This window comes from Poecilia latipinna, unplaced genomic scaffold (assembly GCF_001443285.1).
Source record: "Poecilia latipinna isolate Pla-1442-1.1 unplaced genomic scaffold, P_latipinna-1.0 Scaffold935, whole genome shotgun sequence".
Classification (NCBI taxonomy): domain Eukaryota; kingdom Metazoa; phylum Chordata; class Actinopteri; order Cyprinodontiformes; family Poeciliidae; genus Poecilia; species Poecilia latipinna.
The window spans coordinates 25,833-40,248 of NW_015113551.1; the positions used below are offsets into that span (position 1 = coordinate 25,833).

The 14,416-nt window shown below is 44.9% G+C and overlaps 1 protein-coding gene across 2 annotated transcripts in view; it reads left to right on the forward strand.

The window, feature by feature from the left end:
- mdn1 (midasin AAA ATPase 1) overlaps positions 1-14,416 on the forward strand; it is a 58,171-nt gene that overhangs the window by 13,890 nt on the left and 29,865 nt on the right. For both annotated transcript variants that reach the window (XM_015049225.1, XM_015049223.1), the window contains exons 24-48: positions 780-958; positions 1,966-2,174; positions 2,773-2,919; positions 2,997-3,138; positions 3,210-3,344; positions 3,601-3,739; positions 3,851-3,983; positions 4,394-4,524; positions 4,821-4,959; positions 5,459-5,573; positions 5,688-5,963; positions 6,028-6,225; positions 7,197-7,405; positions 7,468-7,590; positions 7,830-8,027; positions 8,374-8,481; positions 9,100-9,288; positions 9,420-9,509; positions 9,603-9,866; positions 9,941-10,205; positions 10,290-10,449; positions 10,772-10,888; positions 10,956-11,164; positions 11,236-11,384; positions 12,838-13,037. In XM_015049225.1, coding sequence (XP_014904711.1) covers positions 780-958; positions 1,966-2,174; positions 2,773-2,919; positions 2,997-3,138; positions 3,210-3,344; positions 3,601-3,739; positions 3,851-3,983; positions 4,394-4,524; positions 4,821-4,959; positions 5,459-5,573; positions 5,688-5,963; positions 6,028-6,225; positions 7,197-7,405; positions 7,468-7,590; positions 7,830-8,027; positions 8,374-8,481; positions 9,100-9,288; positions 9,420-9,509; positions 9,603-9,866; positions 9,941-10,205; positions 10,290-10,449; positions 10,772-10,888; positions 10,956-11,164; positions 11,236-11,384; positions 12,838-13,037 — 4,224 coding nt within the window. The remainder of the gene's footprint in view (positions 1-779; positions 959-1,965; positions 2,175-2,772; positions 2,920-2,996; positions 3,139-3,209; positions 3,345-3,600; positions 3,740-3,850; positions 3,984-4,393; positions 4,525-4,820; positions 4,960-5,458; positions 5,574-5,687; positions 5,964-6,027; positions 6,226-7,196; positions 7,406-7,467; positions 7,591-7,829; positions 8,028-8,373; positions 8,482-9,099; positions 9,289-9,419; positions 9,510-9,602; positions 9,867-9,940; positions 10,206-10,289; positions 10,450-10,771; positions 10,889-10,955; positions 11,165-11,235; positions 11,385-12,837; positions 13,038-14,416) is intronic.

Here is a 14,416-nt window from a genome sequence, read left to right on the forward strand (position 1 = left end):
TAGAGGTGAACATCATTTTTCCTTATTTCATCCAATTTATGCAATGCACCAGAAAGTGTCGGTAAAACAACCCCACAGCATGGTGGTTCCATCACCACAATGCTCTCTGGCATTGAGGTAGTTCTCTGGGTTGCTCTTGATTTCCATTCATCTTAAGGGGAAATCTGGGTCAGATACTTGGAACAATTAGATGTTCCAACAGGTACAAACACAAACACACATCCAGACTACAATGGATTAAACACACTTGAGTTTAATCTTCTGGATGGACCCCAACATCAAACCAGTTGAACATTTAAACAGATCTGGTCAGGAGCCCAGCCAGTTCAGATGAGCTCTATCAGTTCTGTCAAAAAGAATGTTCAAACATCCATCTGGGATTCAGTCAGGAGTGTGTCACTGGCTGTTTATTGTTGAAGTGCAACTTGCTAAGAGACATTTATTGAAAACATGAGTGTGTGTATGTACACATTCGAGCAAGTGTGAACATTAGAAAATTTGCAATCAATTCACTCAGGTCCAGTTGTGATAAACCCTTGTAGAGGTTTGTTCTACATACAGCTTAGCTCTTGATATCACAGACTGATTTGACTGCTGTGATTAAATGATTTGTGCAGCTCTGGTTATATAATCTGTCCATTGTGGATCAAGTGTATCATTAAATCCATGTTGAGTGGACATACTTATTAGCTTAGTTTCATCCTCTCTCATTACAACGAACTTCTGCACTCGGCTAATGACTAATCAATGCTGTGTCCTGCCATGTTTGGGCCCTACAGGACGCACCCAGTGCTGATCCAGGGGGAGACGTCTGTTGGGAAGACTAGCCTGATCCGGTGGATGGCCTTAGCCACTGGGAACCAGTGTGTGAGGATCAACAACCACGAGCACACCGACATCCAGGAGTACATCGGCTGCTACTCCTCAGACGACAGGGGCAAACTGGTGTTCAAAGAGGGTAAGAGTGGTGAAACATTGAACTGTCAGTATGTAAAGGCTTTTCTAGGCATCAGCACTGATTCTTCACTCTTTACATAATTATTCCAGATCAGTTCCATGTGACTGACTGGGACACTTTTATTACTGTGGCATACCTCATAGTTTTGGGAACATTATTCAAGTTCACAGTCAGGCTGCACCGAGTTCAGTTCTACAGACGGTCACCGATCTCTACAAAGCCTGACCTGTGATTTTGATCAATACTGAAATTCTTCTCTGAAAAGTCAAAGTTGCTAAGTTGGCAATAGTGGAGTGACTGTTGACCACACTGTCCAGACATGACCTGGTGGGCTGAACTGTCAGCCAGTTCTCTCTCACAGTGATCAGCAGCTGATTTTCAGGCCTTTGCAGAGATGGATCAGATCGGTTTTATCAGCTCATCGCTGATCTCCTGAAAGGAAATCTGGGCTGGTTTACCAGGTCATCCCTAATTTATTTGTGGTTCTGTGGTTCTGGTCTATTCCCCCTCATCATCCCAATCAGTTTTCAGTCTTGCTTTTAGTTTTATAATTTACTTAGTACTAAATAACCACAACTTATTGGACATGTGAAATTCTAAATGCGTGAAAAGATATTTAATTTAATGTTTGAGCACTCTTCCTGAGTTTGGACTGCAGCTGGTTTCCTACTTGATGATGTTCACTTATTCAATTCATTAGACCAGTTAAACCTGGCTGATGTTCTTTTTTTTGTCTGTAGTTTTTGTTAAGTAGAGCTTATTTTTGTTCTGTATCTGAGTTTATGTGAGCTGTAGACCCTGGTGAGAGCTACTTGATGTTTAGAACCAAACCTTTACAGTAGGAAGGTGCAAAGTTGCTTTATCTTGTCTTCAATTCTTCAACAAGAACAGAAAAAAAATTAAAATTATCCTTAACTGTTTGGAGAACTAAGGAATTCCCCAAGAGGTTCATTGTGGAAACCCTCAGATTTCCTGGATTGTATAATAAATGTTGACTCTGTACTCAGGTGTCCTGCTTGATGCCATGAGGAAAGGCTACTGGGTGATCCTGGATGAGCTGAACCTGGCCCCCACCGACGTGCTGGAGGCTCTCAACAGGCTGCTGGATGACAACAGGGAACTATTTGTGGCTGAGACTCAGGAAATCATCAGGGCTCATCCCAGATTCATGCTGTTTGCAACACAGAACCCCCCAGGGCTCTATGGAGGCAGAAAGGTATGTCCTTCATCAGGACAGCTGTTCTGATCTCTGTTCCAGCTGTTGTACTAAGAACCCCCCCACCCCCGGTTTTTTAACACCTTTCAGTTTTTGATGTGTTTTTAACCCAGACTTGCAGTTTGATGTTACTGTCATCGTTGTGTGTTTGAAACCTTCTAGAGGTCAAGTGGCAGTGGCACCTCATGCTGCACCTGATGAAATCCACTTCATGAATTCTGCCTTTGCATAATGACCTGATAAATATGTCAGATGAGACATTCAGTGTTTTCCTCCCTCCAGTTCCTCATCAACTCAGTTCATTGTTTCCACTTGACAACTTGTACAATCGAAGCTCTTTACAGGACGATCAGGTCAGACTCACATAGAGAATCCAGTTAGCTCAACTTTAGATCATGTTCATCCAAATCCAGTCTGAGCTTCCAGTCCCATTCAGATCCCATTAGATCCAGTCCAGTTCAGCTGATTGCTAAATGCTCTTCTGTGTGAGGACTCAGTGGAATGCATGTGGTGACAGTGGAGAGGAATCCCAGCGTTTCAACAGGAAGACAAACTTTGTTCAGCTCAGGGGTTGTAATGGAGCTGGTTGTGTGTCCAGGTTCTGTCTCGGGCGTTCAGGAACCGCTTTGTGGAGCTGCACTTCGATGAGCTGCCCAGTGCAGAGCTGGAGACCATCCTGCACCAGAGGTGTAGCTTACCTCCATCCTACTGCACCAAGCTGGTCAAGGTCATGCTGGACCTTCAGGTAGTTTTACCTTACTGTGTATGTATACTGGCTGTGTTGATACCTACTGCAGCCTCATATCCCCCTGTACCTCCCAGTCACTGCGCAGAGGATCTTCTGTGTTTGCGGGGAAACATGGCTTCATCACTCTGAGAGACTTGTTCCGCTGGGCGGAGCGCTACCGGCTGGAGGAGCAGGCGGAGGCCTCTCAGGACTGGCTGCAGCATCTAGCAGATGACGGTGAGTCTCATCAGACATGAGGCCCCACCTCCTGTAGAAGCTGGCTGACTGAGCAGAGTGTTTGGGTCCAGGCTACATGCTCCTGGCTGGACGGGTCAGGAAGCAGGAGGAGGAGGCCGTCATCCTGGAGATCCTGCAGAAGCACTTCAAACGGACGGTGAACCCCGACAGTCTTTTCTCCCAGAAACAGCTCATCAGTCAGTTCAGTGAGTAGCGGTCATTTCACTCGGCACGGGCAGGTCGTAAGCAAAGCCTTCTGTTAGTTCTGCACCTGCTTTGTAGGGAAAATTTCTTTGACGGGAAATATGGTCCATAGAATGGGTGAAAAGTTCTCTAATACAACTGTAAAACATTTTAGAGGCTTAAGTAAGTGATGAGTTGGGCCTGCTGTGACTGTGGTCATGGTTGGAGGTTTTGACAGAAGCACTGACCCCTCAGCATGACTCCTGCTGCCATCACCAGATCCTGCGGTGGGCAGCGTTGCAGCAGTACCAGAGGAGTTCCGTCATGTGGTGTGGACTCAGAGCCTGAGGAGGATGGCGGTGCTGTTGGGGCGAGCGCTGCGCTTCGGGGAGTCAGTTCTACTGGTGGGAGACACAGGGTGAGCTCCTTCCTGCTGCTGCTTGTGCCCGTCCTCTGTTTTTCCTTCCTGACTCTATGAAGGATTTAGATTTTTCCTTGTCAAGCCCTTTTAATCCTGTTTCCTCTCCAGATGTGGGAAAACCACCATCTGCCAGCTGTATGCAGCTCTGGCTGGACAGAAGTTCTTCTCTGTCAACTGTCACATGCACATGGAGACGTCAGACTTTCTGGGAGGCCTGCGGCCTGTTAGATACACCCAGCAGGTACTTATGAACACATGTTGGCTTTCTGGTAAGATCTTTTATTAATCCGTTGTGAACTGGAGCTATGTTAATAAACTGAGATGAATGAAATAGAGGCCAAACAAATCCTGCAGAAGCAGACCAGGTCTGACATGCTGTAACTTTGCCTCCTAAGCAAAGTCTTCTGTTATTTCTGCTTATGCTTCGTAGGAGAAATTTCTTTTCAATGGGAAATATCTGGTTCATAAAATGGATGAAAGGTTCTCTTAATACAAAACATTCACTGACAGGATGAGCAGGAGGCTAACACCTGAAGCTACTGATGAAGAAGCCAGGGAAAGAACAAACTAAAGAGTGTAATGGACTTCTAGTTGCAATAGATCTATTGTAGATCCATTTTGTAATGATCATTTGTGTGTGATCATTCCTAGACTGTTGGTGAGGATGTTAGGCTGTTTGAGTGGAACCATGGACCATTGGTGCTGGCCTTGAAGGAGGGCGGAGTCTTCCTCCTGGATGAGATCTCACTCGCAGACGATTCTGTGCTGGAAAGGCTCAACAGGTACAAGCAGAGAACCGGTCCTGGTTCCGATAGTCTCTCCACAAATAAATTTTCCTTCACTTTTCTCCTTTTGTTTGTTTTCCATCATGTATTTTTCTTTTTTCTTTCTTTGGGAAATGTTTAAATATTTCAAGGTGTTGCCTCATCAATCGATAATTTAACCTTTAACCTAATTTGGCCTTTCTGCTCTTTCTAAGTGCTGGCAACATCTATTCTGTCAGTTTAGAGTAACAATTTCCTACGAGTTGCTAAACAGTTGAGCAGAATTTGTCGTGTTGCACTGTGTTTCCTGCCAGTGTCCTGGAGACTGAGAAGAGCCTGGTGCTGGCAGAGAAGGGCACCGGAGACGACGACGATGTGGAGCTTATCAGAGCGGCTGCAGGCTTCCATCTGGTGGCCACCATGAACCCTGGAGGAGACTTTGGCAAGAAAGAGGTACGGAGCTCTGTAGGGAGGAACATGACAGACATGGGAATTACCCCAGAGGTCAACTATAATCTGACCTACTGACTTATAGAATCCACCAATGGATACTTATTCACATTTTGTCACAATACAGACACAAACTCAAATCAAACAAAATATTATACATAATTCCCCAAAAAGTTTTCAAAGTTTGTCTCAGTCTGCTCTAATATGTTGTCTTGGTTTTTGTCCTGTTTTTAGCTCTGAACAGAAGTCGAACACATGCACTACGTGTGTCTGGTTCATAATGTTGTATTTTGAACCTTAAATTTGAGCGTCTTTATTATTTGTTAATTGAGAACAAAGGGATAAACGGGGATTTATAAAAGGATTTTCTATTACTATTCAAAATTCTGCAGCTCAGAGTTAGGACTAAACGTGGCAAACTGTGGAAAGGTCCAAAGATTTGAAACGGGTTAGCAATATGCTATAAGTGGAGGTGAACTCTGACCTTTGTTTTGTTGGACAGCTCTCTCCTGCCCTGAGGAACCGCTTCACTGAGATATGGTGTCCTCAGAGCACCAGCCGCAGCGACCTGGTCCAGATTATCCAACACAACCTGCACTCTGGACTCTCATTAAATGGTAAACCAACGTCTGGGTTAGTTAAGCTGGGCCTCCCTGGGATTATTATGTCCAGGATTAGTGCTGCTGATGCCTTTACAGTGAACATGTTGCGTGCGTTCGAATGGAATCCAGGCGTGGACGTTGCAGAAGTGATGCTGGACTTCGTGGAGTGGCTGGGCCAGCAGGACTTTGGCCGGCGCTGTGTACTGAGTGTCAGAGACATCCTCTCCTGGGTGAACTTCATCAACGCTGTGTGTGAGAGGGATGAGGACAGCTGCATGGCCATGAGAGCAGCTGAGGAACGGGAAGAAGACGAGGAGGAGGCGGCAGAGTGGGACCTCAGACTGGATGCTGTCACAGCTTGTGTCCATGCTGCCTGTTTGGTTTACATAGATGGCCTTGGCTCAGGTAAGCTGCAGCCCTGTCTCAGTGTTCCCCTGGGAGCTTCAGCTCATCCAGAGCTTCCTTGCAGGAACTACGTCGTCCTGTGCAGACGGTGCCCTGGCTGCACGCCAGATGTGTCTGGCTTTCCTGCAGCGGAGGCTGAATAGGACGACCCGGCTTGATGAGGAGATGCTGGAGGCCCTGAGGGTCTATGACCCCTGCCTGCCACGGGACCCTCAGTGGGGAGAGGACTTCTTTGGCATCAGCCCCTTCTACATCACCATAGGTACGGATGTTGATTATCTCTCTGTATCAGCACTCCGCAGTCAAAAAAGTCCAACTTTCTCAATGTCCCATCACTATGGAAACTCTCTGCTCTGAGGCACCTGAAGGTGCTCTTTTTGTGATTTTTGCACAGGTGAATGCTGTTTTGTTGTGAATGCTTATCTCAACTGCATTGGAATATTATTGTACTGTTAATTCTTTTAATGAAGAGGGCAGGGGGCTGTTGAACCTCAGGTATTTTGACAGGCTCTAGAGCTGCTTGTAAACTGGACCTCCATTGAATTGGATTGGATTGAAATTTGATTGGACTCTTTTTTTTTTCATTTCATGTCCTGAGAGGGCTCTTGTGTAAATAAACTGGATTAAATACAATTGGATGCAATCTGTCCGTTGTGAGGGAGGGAATATGTGGGAATATTTCCCTAGAACAAAGTGACTGCAATGAGTCTGCATTGTTGCACACATTTCTAAGTTTACAAAAGTGGAAGAAAAAGTTTCATTTCAGTGTAATGTCTCCATAGCTCTTATGCAGGCTGCATGTTAAACTGACTCATACGCTGGTGTGAAGCTGTATTTAAAAATGCAAGGTTGACATGTAAAAGCCAAGTTTATTCTGTTCTATTGCATTTTCAATATAATAACAGCTTATTATACTGTAGAGCTGCACCAATAGAATCATCCAGAGAGACAACTGGCTGGTTAAATCCTGACAAATCAAAGTTTCTTTTCTTCTATTCATTAAATGCATCAGAAATAAGAATTTTGATAATATTCTGTCCAAAAATGCAACTAGTACCATGTTTTTAGTTAAAGTTAATAAAAATCAGTTTGGGATATGCTCTGACACAAAAATTGGAGTAATTTTGTCTCTCGTTCATCTGATGTTGAAATTAAAACTACGACCACCAAAAGACAAAGGTGCAGAACGTTTTGCCCTAATCGTTTCCTATGAATGACCCTATGTTCCATCAGGATCTGAAGCCGAGAGCCGCAGCCTCTCTGACTACGCCCTCACAGCAGGTACTGCGGCCATGAACGCCCAGAGGCTTTTGCGTGCTCTGAAGCTGCAGAGGCCCGTGCTGCTGGAGGGCTCCCCCGGAGTGGGAAAGACGAGTCTGGTGGCGGCACTGGCCAAGGCCTCCGGGAACCAGCTGGTCAGAATCAACCTGTCTGAGCAAACGGTAAGGCTGTGATCCCCCTGCGCTCTGAGAGCGCAGCGTGTTCATGCTGTTCTCTCTGGCAGGACATCACCGACCTGTTCGGGACAGATCTTCCTGTGGAGGGAGGGAAGGGAGGAGAGTTTGCATGGCGAGACGGCCCCCTGCTGGCTGCTCTGAAGGCTGGCCACTGGGTTGTCCTGGATGAAGTAAGAACTACAAATCATGTAGTTTTAATTTCTACAGGAGTTTTATGTCTGGACTCTACTTTTATGTTTATGGTTGTGATTCAACTCAGGTAAGTTTGTCTCTTGCTGCTGCAGAAGAAGCTGAAAAGTTTAAATGTAGTAGATTATCCATTTCATCAAGTCCACGTGATTCCAGTTTAAACTCTTGTTGGATGCTGAATGAGATTCAGAGTGTTGACCTGCTGCTGTTCGTCCCTCAGCTGAACCTGGCCTCCCAGTCGGTGTTGGAGGGGCTCAATGCCTGCTTTGATCACAGGGCAGAGATCTACATTCCTGAGCTGGGCTTGAGCTTCCAGGTCCAGCAGGAGAAGACCAAGATCTTCGGCTGCCAGAACCCGTTCACACAGGGCGGCGGGCGCAAGGGACTGCCCAAATCCTTCCTCAACAGGTTCACTCAGGTGACAGTGACTTTAATAGTGTAGTCTCTTCAAAATGTCCAAAAGTGATAACAGGACTTTTAAATGAACAATGTTTATAAGCTATTAAGGATCCCAGTAGAGATGCACTCATTACAGTTTTGTGGCAGACTGGATGCCTGGAAATGATGCTCATTTCCAGCCATCAGTCAGTTCCTCAGTGCTTCTCTAATGTCTTTCATTCTCATGCTGCATCTTTAGCTCTGGACAGTTTCTGAAGTTCTAATGCTGCCGATGACGTCATCCTTTCTGCTCATACTGAAACCCATTGATGTCAATATCACCACTGCTTACTGACTGCTTCTGTGTGTGTATACAATCTTTCTAGGTCTTTGTGGACCAGCTCACCTACAAAGACATGGAGTTCATTGGAAATTCTATTTTTCCTGCCATTGATAAAGAAATCATCACAAAAATGGTTGAGTTCAATAACAGGGTGAGTTTCTCTGAGAGAACAGAGCTCTGCCTGGTAGTCAAAGGTCAGGAAAACTTCAGATGAGAAAAAATAACAACTTTCTCTGCTGTGTTTTACTGAGTTCATATTCAAGCCAGTGATGGTGAGCTTCTGTGGTGCCAGATAAAACCTCATTCATCAGCCCTTAACACAGAGCTTACATCACACTGTTCCTGTTTATTGTTTCAACTCAAAGTGAACAGGTGCTTCATCATCCCTTATTTGGAGTCATCCACAGGGTTGGTTAAATACAACGTTTGAGTTCATGTAGTTCTCTAAGTTGAGCTGCCAAATTGTGTTCCCAACCAGCCAGCCTTGTTCATCCTTAAGATTGTTTAGAAGTTGTCTGATGATCAAGCTGCATGGCCTGATGGCCAGTGACAGCTGCTTATGAATTAGTAGTTAATATCTGATCGCATCACTGCTGCAGAAAATGTTACTCGTTTTCAATAAATGAATGATTTTCTTAACCCCTTTAAATGTAGTCAGTAGAAAAATCCAGAAACGCAGTCTATCTAGTGTTACAAATTCAGTTTCAGTCTTTTTTTCTTCCACTCATTCAGGCCGAGTAACGCCCATTTTGTTGCTGTTTTTCTCCAGCTTGTTCAGGAGGTCTGTGTGGAGAGGCTGTGGGGGCAGAAGGGAAGCCCCTGGGAGTTCAACCTGCGGGACGTATTCCGCTGGTGTCAGCTGATGCTTACTGACCAGTCGCCAGGATTTTTCAACCCAGGCCAGCATGTGGCCTTAGTGTATGCTGACAGAATGAGAACTGAGGCAGATAAGGCAAAGGTAAGCTCAACACCCACTGAACCTGTTGCTCAAAGATGTTGAACTTTCAACCTTTTTCAACAGTCTCCACTCTGAGGATGTGTGTGAGCCAGCAGCTGATGGATCAGTGTGTGTGCTGTGGTGTCCCTTAGGTCCTGCTGGTGTTCAGGGAGGTGTTTGGGGAGGACTATGAGCCCTACTGTGGCTCCAAAGACTTCCACATCACTCCTCTCAGTGTTCAGGTTGGTCAGCGCTGTTGAACCTCGTCTTGCCATCTGTCTCGTTAACATGGCTGAAGTCTTCTTTGTGCCCTGCTTGCTTTGCTGCTGCTTTAGGTGGGCTTCTCTGTGTTGTGTCGCAGTGGGGGGGCCCCTGTGGCTCTGGACCCCCCACTGTCCATCACACACCAGTGCCTGAAGCCTTTAGAGTCTCTGATGAAGTGTGTGGATATGGGCTGGATGACCATAGTTGTTGGTCCCACAGCCAGTGGCAAGACCAGCCTGGTGAGACTGCTGGCCCTGCTGACTGGACACCGTCTACGGGTGATGGCCATGAACAGCGCCATGGACACCACGGAGCTGCTGGGGGGATTCGAGCAGGTAGTGTTTCAGTCTGCGCTCTACTGCAGAACACCAGGGACCACTGTAAACTTTCCCTCTCGTCCTGTATGCAGGTGGACATCATGCGTCCATGGCAGCAAGTACTGGAGACAGTCGACTACATGGTCGCCATGGTGATAAGGCGTGGACTGATGTCTCTCGACGATGGCACTCAGGACACAGAGTTTCTGCTGCAGACATGGGGTGTGTTCTGCCAGTGGTTGAAGGAGAACGGACTACAAAAACCAGGAGGAGCAGTGACCTGTGAGGCGCTCAACAAGATGGAGGTCATCATCCTCCTGCTGCAGAAACTCAACACCAAGCTCAAAGTGTTCACCGGTAATTTATAGTGCATCATATGCAGGATGCTGTTTCCATGGTTTCAGTGGCGACGTGCCCTAATGTAGCAGGCTTTGCCTTCAGACATGTCCAAGCTGCAGATGGACTTCACTCTGCTGAAGGAGCGTCTGGCCCAGCTGGAGGACGGCTGGACCAACGGCGGCTTTGAGTGGCTGGACGGGATGCTGGTCCAGGCCCTGCAGGCCGGAGACTGGCTGCTCATGGACAATGTCAACTTCTGCAGGTACCAACTTCTGCATCATCTCTCTAATTCCCCAAATAGTTTTTGATCATTAATGACAGAAAAAAAACAATAAACTCCCAAACAGAGAAAATCTGATGATTTTTTTTTTTTAAATGTGGCAGCCACATTTTCTTTGTACCCGAGTTGGTCAGACACTCATAGAAAATGTCTCTTGCAGTGAGCAACACTGACCAGCAGATTAGTTTGGGATGGGTCAGGGTTCTGGTGGAAGATCAGACTTTAGTTTAGTCTCTGATGGGTGATGGCCAATCAGTTTTCGGGTAGTTTGGAGCCAACCACTCATTATATGTTTCTTACTCAGTGCTTCTGTCCTGGATCGCCTCAATGCTCTTCTGGAGCCCAACGGGTCCCTCACCATCAATGAGCGGGGTGTAATCGATGGGAAGACCCCCAGGATCATCCCCCACCCCAACTTCAGGTGAGTACTGGCGGGTATTTCGAGGTTTGGATGGTTCTGTTCAGCTGATGTGTTCCTGGCTGTGCAGGCTGTTCCTCACCATGGACCCAGTCCATGGGGAGCTCTCCAGAGCCATGAGAAACAGAGGGGTGGAAGTCTACATCCCAGGGGAACGTGAGGGGATGTGCTGGGACACTTTGGACCTAAAGACCCTGCTCCACTCTGCCGGTGTGACAGGGAACTGTGTGTGTGACTTACTCATTCAAATCCATCAGGACATCAGAAGTGCCATCTGGGGTAAGCCTTGTGAAATCTGCTGCACTTCCACTAGTGGAGCCAGAGTTTTCAGACACTTCTCTGCCTCTCAGACTCCTCAGCCTCTTCAGTGGCGGCCCTTCTCCACGCTGCCTCTCTGCTGTCCTGCCAGCTGCAGCGAGGTGCAGACCTTCGCAGCGCCCTGCAGCACGCCTGTACTGAGGTCTACGCCTTCTGTCAGCGCTCTGCTGCCAACCAGAAGGTATGTTATCGCTGCCTTATGGCATTCAGGTCACACCCTTACAGTATCGACACACCGTAGAGGAGGAAATTTCACAGTGTTATGTAGGCGAAAAGGTCTCAATGAGCAACACATCATGCCCCATTGTAGGGACATTTAATACGAAGGATTTGAAGTGGTCCAGGAAAAATGGGTTACTCATGGTTAGACCTTCTTGTGTGGCTAAATAAAAATACTAATAATGGTTTCATGCATAAATTGTCTTTTGTATTTACTCAGCTTAAAATGTGTTACATCTGAAACATTTAAAGTAGACATATCATGTTTTTAAGTTCTTCCTTTCACATGTAAATTATACACTTAATGGTCTGCATAAAGTAGAACTGCAATGCTTTGGTCTGACCTCCTGCTTATTGTAGCTCCACAAACCGCTGGCATACCTACTGTTAGAGCAACTCTTGTTAGAGCAATGAAATGTTTTAGAGCAATTTGCTTTAGAGCAACTCGTTTCACTGTGTTTTTTTAAATGTGAATGAGACATTTCATGCCCCACCCTATTCAGATATTTTTGTAGTTTGATAGCAGCGATAGTTATTTACCTACAGAGAAGTTTTTATTCAGAAGTTTATTAAAGATACCAACAACAGTGGACTAGTCCATCAAGCCTTAGATATTGGAGTCAGACTCTGACCCAGAGCAGGAGAATGACGAGTCTGCAGAACCACACATTCAAATGAATTCATCATAATGGTGGTATTACTGTATTTACACCTTCACCATCTTTACCAGGCATCTAAAAATTGGCACATAGCACTAGCAGAAGCAGAAGGCTACATCATCAACTCATTATCAACACTACATTCATGTCTAAAATAAGCTTTGCAGTCATTTTAGCATCATTAGCAGCTTGGCGCTTTACTGAGTACCTTGTTTTAGTAGACAAAGTATAACACCCCTCTCCATACTGGCAGAGTTCTGTAAGTGCTCCAAAAATGGACTTACGCACTGATGTAGGAACATTCCCGAGAAAAATTAAGTTTAGCCAGACACTTCAATAGGCTCTGATGTTGGGGATGATGTGCGTTAATACACGCTTGACCCAAACATTTTGACTTGTCTATACTTCCAATTTAACTGAACTTGGACTACAAAATTGGAAAAAAAAAAATGGTGGACTCACAAAACTGATTAGCCAGAAGTAAAACCTTGTTTTAAATTAAAATTTTTGGCACTCCTAGATACTCAAAGTACACAAAAAATTAGGACTAAAAGAGGTGGATTTTACTTTTTTTGAAACAAAAAAGCGAAAACATAAAGTATGTGTTAGGAAGCAAACATTGTTACAGTACTGAATGTTTCAGGTCAAGATAGGAGCAACATGTTAACAAAATGATGTTTTTTATTTCTTGATGACAAAGAAAGGGGTGGGGTTGGAGTTCAAAGAGGAAATAAATACATTTGTTTTTTCTTTCAGCAAGCCCAGCAGGTGATTGAGCAGCACCTGGTTGTCATGGATACGGATGCCTGGGGGGACGGGCTGTTGTGTGCCGGGGTGTGGCCGGACAGCTTCCCCTCAGCTCTTCTCTCTACTGAAGATTCCTGCTTCTCCTCAGTCCTCAGAGATGGGCAGGTCCTCCTGTTCTGCCTCAGCTCCCTCAGCCTGCAGGGGAAACGGTAATGTTCTAGACAATGAAGAAAAATCTTGCTCATCTTTTTAGGTTTATATGGTTTTTACCAACAGAGACCTGTTGATACAGGAGACACTTGATGCTTTTGAACAGGAGAAACAGCACTTTTGTCATTTCATAAGCTTAACGTGAATTTTTTACTTTAAAAAACAGACAATAAGTTTTGTAAATCAGGAAAACTTTAATTCTTTAAATAATCTATAGCCAACCAAACACAACCAATATATACGGTACATATCGTATATATCGTATATAACGTACCAACAGCAGCTAAAACACACGTCTGCTCCATGGTGGGACATTAATGTTGTGTAGTAATTTTGGACTACAGTATTACTCCCTATAGTGTCATTTTATCCTCATTATGATATGTAGCATGATACATAGAGTATCATGCTACTCTACGTGTCCCACTACAGAGCAGTTTGAGGTGAAAGGTCACATTATGGTCAGAGCTTTTGTGACTGAGAAAACAAATATTGACAGATCCGTAAAGCTGATTTCCAGCTGCTGGCACTAATAAAGTGAAGGGTTACCTTGAGATGCCATGAGACCTAAATTCTGAACATCATGGCATGGAGTGCATCCCAGTTTTCCATGTCTGGCATATAACCATTCATTTTAGCTTTTAAACTGGTTATACCGATCCTGTGTCCAGACAGAGGGATAATCAGTAGCCTAGCATCATGACCCGTTTGTTCTGAAGATCGTGCAGCTTCCACTTCTCTTCCTAACATGGCGCCTCCTCACCCTGACTCTCATACTGATAGGAGGAACCACAGAGCTCTGTTAAGTTAAAAGCTCATCTTCTGAAATTGGGATATTTTTCCTCCAACAGGTTCCAGAGGAATCAACCAGATGTTGGACTGGATTTTATTTCACTGTCATTTGTGAATGTTAGCTTCTCATTTTCAACAGTGGAGCTATAAAGGTTGAAAAAGGTTATTTTGGAGAAAATCTCATCAACATCAATATTTCCACTAAATAAGAGGCAAAAAAATAAAAAATAAAAGTTTGAGGAAAAACTTTCAGACTGAGCTCAAAGCGAGATGCCCAAACTATTTTTTTATATTACACAAATTAATTTAACATAATTATCGCGGCAAAAGCTATTTGTTTGTTAAATACTTAATGAAACATATTTACCATTATTTGATGTTTGTTGTAAATGACCTATACTCACACAGAACGAGGTAATTAGTCCAAGTTTGTCGTTTATTGAATGTTCAGAAATTACAGCCGATGCATCAAGACAAAGGTAAACAAAGGTAAAACAACCTGAACATGTGATCAACTCTAAACAACTCGCACATTTTTACTCTCTCTGTCTCTTTGTCATTTAAGCACATCCGTTGCCATGGCAAC